The sequence below is a fragment of the Molothrus aeneus genome, chromosome 27 (assembly GCF_037042795.1).
Source record: "Molothrus aeneus isolate 106 chromosome 27, BPBGC_Maene_1.0, whole genome shotgun sequence".
Taxonomy (NCBI): domain Eukaryota; kingdom Metazoa; phylum Chordata; class Aves; order Passeriformes; family Icteridae; genus Molothrus; species Molothrus aeneus.
Window position 1 is genome coordinate 1,032,000 of NC_089672.1, and position 11,104 is coordinate 1,043,103.

The 11,104-nt window shown below is 64.4% G+C and overlaps 1 protein-coding gene across 4 annotated transcripts in view; it reads right to left on the minus strand.

Annotated features, from left to right (window-relative positions):
* Window positions 1-10,677, minus strand: part of NFIC (nuclear factor I C) — a 38,535-nt gene extending 27,858 nt beyond the window's left edge. For 2 of the 4 annotated variants that reach the window (XM_066566238.1, XM_066566235.1), the window contains exon 1: window positions 8,118-8,287. In XM_066566238.1, coding sequence (XP_066422335.1) covers window positions 8,118-8,147 — 30 coding nt within the window. In that variant the 5' untranslated portion in view covers window positions 8,148-8,287. Of the gene's footprint in view, window positions 1-8,117; window positions 8,288-10,367 lie in introns of those variants that run through there. The other 2 variants (XM_066566236.1, XM_066566237.1) reach the window with 2 other exon arrangements.
* Between the last annotated feature and the right edge of the window lie 427 nt (window positions 10,678-11,104).

An 11,104-nucleotide genomic window follows, 5' to 3' on the forward strand; every position in this document is an offset into this window, starting at 1 on the left:
ACAACGCCTTTCCCAGCCACCCCGGCGCTCCGGAGCCCCATGGGGCTGGCGGGGGCACCCTGGGCACACACCTGCCTGGCTCTGTGGGGAGCTGAGCTGCACCCAGACCGGGCAAATGGAGGGGGCAAACCCTGGCCCTGCCCTCCTGACCCAGCAGCTTTGCACCCATGGGTGTACCCTGGGGGTGGGGGTGCCCCAGCCTGGCATTTGCCTGGGAGCACAGAAAGAAAGAAACACAGTGGGAAGCAACAGGAAAAGCCACCCCAGGTCATAGCGTCGGCTGCAGGACCCCAATCACCAGGGAGGATGGAGAGCGGCTGGGTCTGAGCATCGCTGCAGGTGTAGGGTCACGCCCTGCAGCACCAGATTGTCACCTGGCGATGGCCAGTGGCTGTCCCAGCCAACCCGTCCCTCAGCAACCCCCGGCGCCCTGGCAGCGTCTCCTCCCAGGCAGCGGGTGCCCACAGGGCTCTCGGTGCAGCTGGCAAGGGCGCCTGGATCCTGCCCTCGGCGCTGCGCCCTCCCGGGCTATCTATAGCCATGACCTCAGCGGGAACCGGGGCAGGACCCGGCCGCGCATCGTCCCTTCTTGGCAGGGCCACCGCCTCAGCCCCCACCCGGCACAGAACTGCCGCCAAGCCGAGGCTTTTATCCCGTACGTTCGCTAATCCGGCGGGATTCGATGTCAGGGGCTGCCCACGGGAGGCTCACAAAGGCCGTTTCCAGGGGTGCCCAGCCAAGCGATGGAGAACGCCAGGCGGGAAGGGCAGACGGCGGTGCTGGGTGTCACCGCGTTGGGTGACAGGCTCTGACCCCGGGGCTGGACGGGAGGGAATGTGTGTGACCCGCCCGCGAAGAGGTCGAGCAGGGGACGTCCTTGCGTAGGCAGGGGTGACATGAGGACACCCCGCAGCTGCGCCCCGCAGGCGTCGGGGTCACAGCCTCCCGCAGAGCCGGGGGTCGTGGGGAGGACCTGCTCGCTCTGCGCCGGCTGCCCCGGGGGAAGCGGGAAAGGGGTGGCCCAGAGGAGGGGAAATTCCCCAGCTTTTTTCTCCAACAAACTCCTTGGCTTGTGCAATTAGAGAAATTTGTTTAACAAACTCCCGGGGGAGCGGAGCGGGAAGGTGGGGTGGCGCGCGGCCAGGGCGCTGCTCACACAGGCCCGCGCCCTCCCCGCCTGCGCCTTTGATCAGCAGCGCACGGCGCAGGGGGACGGGAGCCCTTCCCCGATGTGCCACGGAGATGCCCCGGACCCTGCGGACACGCTGCCCGCGGCAATCCTTTGCCACGTGTCCCCTCAGCTGCTGCTTCGCAGCCCCCTCCGCTCATCACCCCCATTGCCATCTCCCTCGGGCTCGCCGGGGTGGCACGACCCTGGCACCGTGCCACGCTCAGCCTCCAAGCTCGCGGCCGCAGGTGCGCACACGTGTGTGCCCCGCTGTGCCCGCGCCCAGCGCAGGCTCCGGGCGCGCACCCGCCCGCTCGCTCCCGCTCTCTTTCTCATGCGATGCCATTTCCATCAAAAACTCTTTACTCGGCACTTTTCCCCTCATTGGTATTCACGCCGCGCTCTCGCTGTCCTGGCGCACAGGTTACTAAAGGAGATTTTGCGGCGCAGCGTGGCGGGGGTCACATTTCAGCCTGCGCCGTCTCGCTTTCCCAAATCGCTGGGCAGCAGCCAGGGACGGCGGGAGGGGGTGCAGGATCCGGCACATCACAGCTCCCGCCAGGCAACCGTGGGACCGAGCGGCCTCGTCGCCTGTGGCAGCGGGGCGAGGCGGGCTGGCGGCGGTGGCTCTGCAGCACACGGTGATGGGTGGCTCCCTGGGGACAGCCAGCAGGTCACCGGCGCTCGCCGTCCTCCCGGCAGCCCCACGTGCCTGTGCAATGTGGGAGCACCTGGAAAAGGGCGTCTGAGCAGAGAGGGAGGGGGGCACGCACTTGGCGTTGCCATGACTCATCAGCACCCAGATGAGCCCTGGGTGACATCCACCGTGAGACTGTACCCCCAGAATGACATCCTGGGTGTGGGGGGAGCAGTGGTGCCTCTCTTTTTCAGGGCTGGTTTGGAGAAAAGGGAAATGTCTGGGTGGAAAATCAACATTTCTCTCGTATGGGCTTTTTTTTTTCCTTTGAAAGCAAAAATATTTCTTGGTTTTTCGTGATCAGAAACATGTTGGGGGTTTTTTTGGACAACAGCCGGTCAAATACCATTTCCCCGTGAAGGGAATGCAGGGGCCCTTTGCAAGGAGAGCGAAAACCTTCTTAAAAAACAAAGTAAAACCCTCAGTTTAAAAAAAAATCCACCCGGCTATGGACTTGAATAAGCTCCCAGGGAAGAGGGGTCAGCAGGAGGGCTGGATCCCGGCGTTCCCGTGCCAGGCAGTGCTGCTGGAGTGGTGCTGGTGGTGGGGAGGGCAACGTCCACGGCAGGCAGCCCAAAGCCCAGACCTGGGGATTTCACCCAAAATGCTGCCCAGCGCTGGCTGCCGGCCGGGGAAGGAGGATTAATGCGCTTTTAGAGCGGTGGTGAGTTAACGGAGAAATCAATCCTTGGCAGTGGCTGGCCCCAGGTCCCCCAGCGCGTGAGCGCTGCCGCACCTGAGCCACGGGATCCTTTCCCAGCTCCTCTCCAGGACTTGGGAAGCTCCGGGTCTTGGCGGCCGGCGCAGGGCGCTGGGTCCCGGCCAAGCTGGCACAGAGCGCCCGGCCGCGGGGGATGCCTGCCCAGGGCCGACGTGACGGACGGCGAGCTCAGCCGCCCGCCCGGGTGCGAGCCAGGCCCGGGATGCCCGGGGGTACCCTGTGCATCCCCTCCCTGCAGCTGGCACGTCCCAGGGGTCTGCATACCCCCCTCGAGGGTGAGATCTCAGAGTGTCTGGCTGCCAGGGCAGGGAGGGAGGCTGAGCTCAGGCTTTTGCCTGCACCAATTTGTGCAGGCAATCCAAAAGCATCTTGGTACCGAAAATCCATGAGGATTTGGTGCTGGGTGAAGCTTTGCCCCACTCAGACTCAGCCCCAGCAGCAGCCCTCAGCCATGCCGTGTGGACGTCACCAGTGATGCCACATGATCCTGGCAGGGCTCGGCACCCACTGATGCCCTGGCTGCTCCCATCGCCTTCGCCACCCTGCCTCGACCTGCCCGGCACACCCCAAGGTGCTGTGGGAGAAATCCTCTCCTCATGGGTCCCTGAGGAGCACATCCCCAGCACCCCAGGGCCCTGCCTGCACTTCCCAGCTTGGGTGCAAGGACTGCTGGGGACAGCAGCCCCCCCAGCCCCCTCCCACGGGCAGCCAGCCCCCTCGGAGATGCTCTGTGCTGGCACTGCCATCCCTGCGCCGAGGAGCCACAGCACGGCCGGGGGTGGCAGGCAGCGTGCCAGCTTCACAGGGAGGGATTTTACCTCCCCAACAACTCTCCTTTTTCCTCTCCAGTGAGGGACTCTGGGGATGCTCCCCACCACTGTCCCCATCCCCATCCTGCCACCAAGGGCTTGGCTTGTGGCTAGAACAGGTGCAGGCACAACGACAGTGATGGGGGGAAAATGGGCACCCCTTGGGCTGCAGGGACGTGTCCAGGGGCCAGGCACTGGGATGGCTGGCACGGCACCATCGGGCAAGGAAGGTGGGTGAGCAGACAGGGCAAGCTGTCCCTGTCCCTGGGGCCATTCCCAGAGAGCCCTGCCTGGCAGGGACCTGCCTCCACCACCTCCAAAGACAGGACACACAGACCCTCCCTTTCCCCAGGAGTACCAAATCCCTATTCAGGCCCTCCCCACCATGCCCAGCCCGGGGTCGGGACAGATCCCTTGGTGCCACCGTGGCAGCTCTCCCCCAGGCCCCTGAGCTCCCCTTTCCAGGGCTGCCCAGGGCTCCTCGGGGAGCCGCCTTTCTCTCTCTTTGCTGTGCCCTGATAAGGGCTAGCTGGGCCAGCCCTTGCCATGGTTCCTCTGCCCGGCAAGCCTTGCCACGCCAGCACTGCCTTGGCCACACCGTCCCCGCCACAGCCACCCCTGCAAGGGGGGAACACCGCCGGGTCCAAACAGGATCAGGCTGCTGGCATCCATGCACAGCCCTGCCAGGCTCAGGGGAATAGAAAAGGGAGCTATTGCCAGTTGCTCCAAGAGCTCCGGGCAGGGCTCTGGGCTCTGGCAGCTGGGCTTTGTTCAGCAGTCTGCAAAGGCGTGCGCACACCCGCAGCGCTGGGCACGCGCTGGGATCGCTCCCTGCCCCGGCACAGAGGGAACTGTGGGCATGAGGGGCCTGAACCACGGTCAGGGAGGGAACCGTGGGCAGGGCGAAGCTGCCCAGGGAAGGGAGAAATCGGCAGGTACCTGGAAAAAGGGCGGCTGATTTACTGCACGAGGCCCCAGACAAGTTCAAGGTGATGAGGGGGAGAGCGGCACAGCGTGAGCGCCGGCCAGCAGCCCCTCACGCAGCTGCCTTTATCCCCTCCCTGCCCGTGTGCCCTCCGACCCAGCATCAGAACACAGGATCTGTTTTTCCCGGGTGAGGATTTAAGCTGGGATCGGGCAGGAGCAGCGGGGCAGGGCTCGCCAGGGCAGGCGGGCACGGCGGGCGCCGCGGGGAAAGCGAGGATCTCCCGAAGGTTGCATTTAAAGAACAGCCTCATTGTTTTTCCCAAACAATACTCAGCAGATGGGAGAATTGAAAGTGTGTTGCAACCTTCCCTCTCTTCCCCCGCCATGCCCGGCTTGCTGCTCCCATCCTTTGGCAGCCGATCTGAGCTCCCGGCTGGAAACCAGTTCTCCGGAGCTACTGGTGGAGGGGGTGAGCACCGGTGCTGAAAAGCCCCAGCGCTTTCGGGAAGGGGGCTTGCCAAAGGATGCCCCACGAGATGTGCCCAGCAGGCAGCTCCCTGCTCCAGCCACATGCCTGCAGCAGTGGTGGCAGCCCAGGGATGTGTGGAGCCCAGCCGTGGCCGGGGAGAGGTGGGATCCCCTCGGATGCCTGGAGATGTGGCTGTGACCGTGCCACGTGGCTGCAATGCTTCTGGCAGCCCAGCTCCACCCCCCAGGCCCGGAGCTGTGCCCGTTTGCTGGTACCAAGGTTTGTGCCAGGCCAGCTTAGCCAGGCACTCCCCGGTGCCCCTCAGATCCCGAGCCACTGACTGTGGCATGCACGGGGGTCAGTGCCTGGGCACTGGCTCTCGGTCAGGCAGTGCGGGTGCATCGCCTCTGCCATCCCAAAATCAGCTCTGCACCCCTGGCATGGAGCCTGGCAGAGGGAAGAGTCTGACCAGACCCTGCTGGGATGCCCAGCTTCCAACATTGTGGCGGCCTTGGAGGACGGCGCCCATCTCACTTCATTCCCATCCTGCAGGAACCAGGGTGGGGAGCTGGGGGTGTGCTGGGGGCACTGCCAGGTACCAGGCATGAGCCAGAGGCGTAGGAGCATCGCCAGTCATAAAATTCGCAATATTCCCCCACAAGAAGTATCCCAAATGTCCCCCAGTGCGGATCCAGGAGCCAAGGATAACTGTTACCACTTTGGAAATCCCTTTGGCTTCTCGGGAGCAGCTCCCAGGGGACACACGTGCAGGTCCCTGGCAGGTGCTCAGCTCCGGGGTTATTTTGGGGCCTGGGCAGCCGGACACCCCCGGCCCCCGCCCCGCTCCCCGTGGGCAGGGTGAGGCCTCGTGCGTGGCGGCGGTTCCGGCGCTGCTTCCCTGCTAATCTCGGCAGTTCCCTCTTGGCTTCCCGGCCTGGCCCCGAGCAGGGACAGAGGTGAGCTGCGGAAGCGGGAGGAAGTCCCCAAGCAGGGACACAGAGCTGGGAGGGCACAGAGCCACCCCCCAGCCTGACGGGAGCTACGGCCGAGGCCGCGGCCAGGAGCGTGTCCCGGGCTATCAGCCCTTTGCCAGGGCTATTTTGGTGCCGCTGGGCTCCCCAGCTCGGGCCCGTTCCGGCCGGGAATGTCGCCTGCGGGGTCCCGCGGTGCCAGGGCCGTGCCGGGCTCCAGGGGCTGGCGGTGCTGCTGGCGGGGAGATGCGCAAAGGCCAAGGCAGGGCGGCTCCCGCGCACGTTCCAATGTATCCACATCACCATCCGCAGCTCCCGAGCCCGGGCGAGCCTGCCCGCCGCGCGGGTGGGATGGGAACGGGAACGGGAACGGGAATGGGAATGGCTGGGCTGGAGCTGGGGACGAGGGCTGGCCCCAGCCGAGCCGGGCTCGATCGGAGCTGAGCCTGTGTCGGGCTGAGGGGAAGGACACAGGAGCCTGCCCCGTGCCCGGGCAGTGGGAAAAACCAGGTCCCCTCCGCCGGCCAGAGGAGAGCTGGGAACAGCGCGGGTTTGTGAGGAGAAAGGCTCCGGCCGGCCCCGGCCCGGCCAGCGACCGCACGGCTTCCCACACCACACCAGCACTGTGAGCTGGCAACAACGGGCGCTGCCAACCCAGCACCAGCTGGAGACTCGGAGGGTTGGGACCCCTGAGAGGGATGGAGTCAGGGTGGGAAAGGCGGGATGGCTGGGAAAGGGAAAAAAAAAGAAAGAAAAAAAATGAGAATAAAAGAAAAAAAGAAAAGAGAAAAAGCAAGCAAGAAAGCAAGCAAGAAAGAAAAAGAGCAAGAGAAAAATTAAAAAGAAAAATTAGAAGGTAAAAAAAGAAAAAGTACAAATAAAAAATAGAAAGAGAAAAAGAAAGAAAAAGAGTTAAAAAAAAAAAAAGAAGAAAAGAGAAAGGAAGAAAGAGAAGTAAATAAGCCAGATTGAGGTGTGACCCTTGCCAAGTCAACCACACAACAGGGAGCACCACCTCAGGGTCATCTGAGCAGCCCTGGCACTGCCCACCCTGGCCGTGTCCTCACCAGCCTCACGCTGCGGCCGGGGGGAGCCGGGGCCGGACCCCGCGCTGCCCCCGCACCCCAGCGGGCCACGAGGGGACCCCCGGACCCCCGTGGGCAGCGCAGCCCGAGCCCCGAGGCAGCCCCGCAGCCCCGTGCCGAGGGAGGGGGGCGGACAGGGCAGGGCAGGGCAGGGCAGGGAGTCCTGCAGCAGCAGCCCCCCCTCCCCTGCCCTCCCCCCCAGAGCAGAGCCCGGGGGGGCAGCACGAGGCCGGGCCCCGAGCGGGCAGCGGCTGCCAGCAGGGAACAGGTTACGAGGCAGAGAAAGCTGCCTGCTCAATAATTAAATAAATACCAGCGATCAATAAGCACGATGCAAAGGCAGAGCCGCAGTGGTCGCGCCGTGGGCAGGGGGGGTTCCTGGGTGTCCCCCCCGCTCCTGGGGGGCTGCAGGGACGCCCCGCTCGGAGGCACCGCGGGCCCAGCACGGCCGCCCTGCCGCGTGCCACCGGACCCCGGCGTGGCCTGGGTGACATCAGCGTCCCCACGCACGGCTGGGGCTGCCCCTCGCCACCCCGACGGGGGCTGGCATCGCCCCTCGCCTGGCACAGCGCGGGGTGCCCCCGCATCCTGCCGTGCCCGGCCCCCCTGCCCTGGCGGCGCAGCGTGGCACGGCCGGGCGCGCGTTGGCCCAAAGTCGGAGGGTTCTGCACGAAACGCCCGTGCCCCCCCCACCCCCTGCACCCCACCATGTGCAGCCAGGCTGGGGGGAGGGAAGGAAAAAGTTTCACGCTACGCAAGAGGCGGCACGGCCGAGCCCGAGGCTGCAGCCCCGACCCCCCCCGGGCTCCCCGAGCCCACCGGGGACCCCCCGCACCCCACGGAGCCCCCCCTGGCCCCCAGAGCCCGCGGCTTCCCCGCACCACCCACCTCTGGGCGCAGCGACCAAAAAATAAAACCCAAACCACAACGCAATCTTCCAACCCCCCCACGCCCCAAGTGAAAGTGAAGGCTGAAAAAACCCAAAAAGCACCAGAAACACCATAAAAAAAAACCTGCAAAAGGCGAGGGAGGGGGACAGGAGGGGAACGCGGCTCCTCTGAGCAGCCCTGCACGGCCCCAACCCGCCTTTCTCTGTTATGATTATTTTTAGGGAGGGAGGTGTTGCATTTTCTTGGGTTTTCTTTTTTTTTTTCTTTTTTCTTTTTTTTTTTTTTTTTTTTTTTTTTTTTGTATTGCAACTGCTAAAGTCTGTTGCGGCGAAAGGAGCAAATTCGGGGGGGGGGGGGGACGCGGGGGGGGTCCCGGTTACCTGGGTCAGGCAGAGAGGAGACGAATACATCCCGAGCCGTGCTGGGAAAGTGCCTAATTGCAGGGCTGAGACTCGAGGCGTAAAAGTTACTGAGTCATTTCGGAGGCTGGAGCAGTCCGGGCGTTTTTTCTCTCTCTCTCCTCCGGAGCGGCTCTGCGGGGCCCGGGGGGGGGCAGCCGGGCACGGGGGGGCGGCCCCGCGGGAGGGGGGGCCGAGGAGGAAATAAAAAGATTCCAACTTCCACCCCCCGCCAAAAAAACTAAAAAAAAAAAAAAAAAAGAAACCAAACCAAAACAAACCAACCCTTAAAAAAATTAAAAATAAAAAGCACAATTATCCCCCCCCCAACTTGGAAAATAAAGCGCTTTTTTGTTGTTGTTGTTTGTTTGGGGTTTTGGGGGGGCGGTTTAAAGAGGCAGGAGGGTCATCCTCGCCCCGGGGGGGGGTCGGGGGTCCGCACCCAGCCTGCAGGCACGGGCGGCGGGGAAGTTAGAAGGGAAGCGGCTCCATCCGAGACCCAGGCAGCGGAGAGAGAGAGGAAAGAAAGAATGAGAAAATGAAAAAAAAAAAAAAAAAAAAAAGACAAAAAAAAAAAAAAAGAGCGAGGAATGAAGTGACGTTATGAAAAAAGCCCATCCCAAAATATTACATCCCATTTAAAGATGTAGGAACCCCCTTTGGCTCGCAGGGCCGAGGCGCTGCGGGGCAGGGGGGGCGGGGGAGGGACGGGGCCCCCGCGGACGGCGAATCCCCCCCTCGGCCCAGCGCGGAGCGCGCCCGCCTTTGCTTGTTTTGGGGGTTTTTATTTTTTAATTTTTTTTTTTTTTTTTTAACTAAACGGAGCCAATCCGGCGATGGGAGAGAAAAAACCCTGCAGATTCATGTGCAACTTCTGAGCAGCGGCCCCGGCGCGGGGGGGTGGTGGTGGTGGTGTTACTCCCGCACCCAGCCCCGGTGCGGGGGGGCCGCCCCGCGCTGCCCCCGCCGCATCCCGCTCATCCCGCGGAGACGCTTTTCCCCCCCCGTCCGTGTTATTTAACCACCGGCAGCATCACGGAGCCACGGGGGAAGAAAGCGCCACGGGCAGCCCCGCTTCTCCCCCCGCGTCCCGGGGAGCCCCGCAACCCCCCCCGCACAAAGAGAGCGGGAGGTGAAAAAAGCGGAGCCTGCGCCCGGCAAACTCCAAAGCGCAAGTTTTCGCTCCGCAACCCCCCGGCCCCGGCCGATCGCGGGCGCTAATGACGCTAATTAGAGAGCGCGCGGGGAGCGCCACGGGCGGAACACAAAGGGGATCCCCGGGCACCTCCCGGCCCGGGGGGCCGCGCCCCGCTCCCCTCCCGCACCGGGGGTCGCCCGTTTCTTCAGGGACCCTGACCCGCAGCGCGGCCGCTCCCGGCGCGGGGCCGCGGCTCCAGCGCTGCTTCTTTCCCCCCCAAAATAAGAAAACCGCTTTTTTTTGCCTTTTTTTTTTTTTTTTCCTCTGCGGGGATGAGCTCCCGCAGCGCCTCTTCCCGCACAACTAATTTCCACTCTCAACTTCTGCCGACCCCCGCGGCCCATCCCGGCCCGGGGTTGGGGTTCGCCCCGCACCCTCCCCCCCGCAGGGACATCCCCGTCCCCGCGGGATGCGGCGGCTCCGCGCAAACTTGGCCGGGCGGGCCCGGTCGCCGCATCCTCGCGGGGCGGCTCGGGCCGCGCCGCCGCGCTCCCCCCATGGCCTGGCAGGAGGAGAAGCGGGAGAATCCCCGCACAGCGGGGCCGGGGGCAATTTTTATTCTCACACCGAGCACGGTGATTCCCTTCTCCCACCCCAGTACGGGCAGGGCGGCCCCGCGCAGCGCGGACTTGAGCGCGACCCTCCCGGGCGTCACTTCCAAGTTCAAGTCGGTGCGGCTGGCGGCCTCTCCGCCCCTTTTTTAGCGGCCATTTTCAGCTCCATCCAGTCCTCCGCTGGCTGCGGAGCTCCCCCCGCGCCGCGCCGCGACCTCCCCGCCGGGCGGCTCCCGCCGCCGCCTCCGCCCCCCGGTACCGCGGGGCGGGTGGGCAGGGGGAGGAGAGACGGCGGCAGCTCCCCCCGCCCGCCCCCGCCGCCCCGCTCCCCCCCGCCCCGACACCGTATTAAACTCGCCCCGCCGCCCCCTCCCCGGCAGCAACTTTTGCTCGTGGGGGCACCCGCAAACACACGCACACGGGGGGGTGAAGGGGAGAGGGGGGAAGTAGAAGAGAAAACGAAAGTGTCATGGGACCTACCATCGCCAAGTGCAATTAACGGGCTCCAAGTTGCTGCGAAGCGCAAAGCAAAGAGGATGGATGGGCTGGTTTGGGATTTTGGTCTAAAACGTGTGTTTTCCACCGCGCCGAAGGAGGAGGAAAAAAAACCGCTGCCCCGCGAAAGAATTAAAAAATTAAAACCCCAATAATAATAATAATAATAATAACAATGATGGCAATTATAGTAAAAGTCCTCCGAGGCCAGCGGCACGGCACAGTGTCCCCCGCGGGCGGTCACCCTCGCTCCGGCTCCGTGGCGCTGCCGGGGGCCATGCTCCGGCCGGGGGGCCGGGCTGCGGGCTGGGGGCGCGGGGCGGCGGTGACGGCCGGCGGGAGCGCGGAGCCCGCGCCCGGCCCGGCCCGGCCTTGTGCGCTGCGGGGGTGGCGGGGCTGGGGGATGGCGAGGGGGGTGCGATGGGTATTTTTGGAAGGCAAGCAAAAAAAAAAAAAAAATTTTTTTCTAAAAATTAAAAAAAAAAAAAATTAAAAAAAAATTAAAAATAAAGCCCGGGAGCGGGGCGGGCGGGCGGCGCCTACGGCAGAGCAGCGCGGGCATCCCCCCCGCGCCCCCCCGGCGCAGCCCCACTCCGGCCGGGCACGGCTCCTCCTCGCAGCCCGCAGCGCCCCGGCCCCATCGCCGCCGCCCCCGCCTCCTCCTCCTCCTCTGCCTCCTCCCCTCGCCCGGGGCACCGGCGGCGTTGCGGCGGGGACGCTCC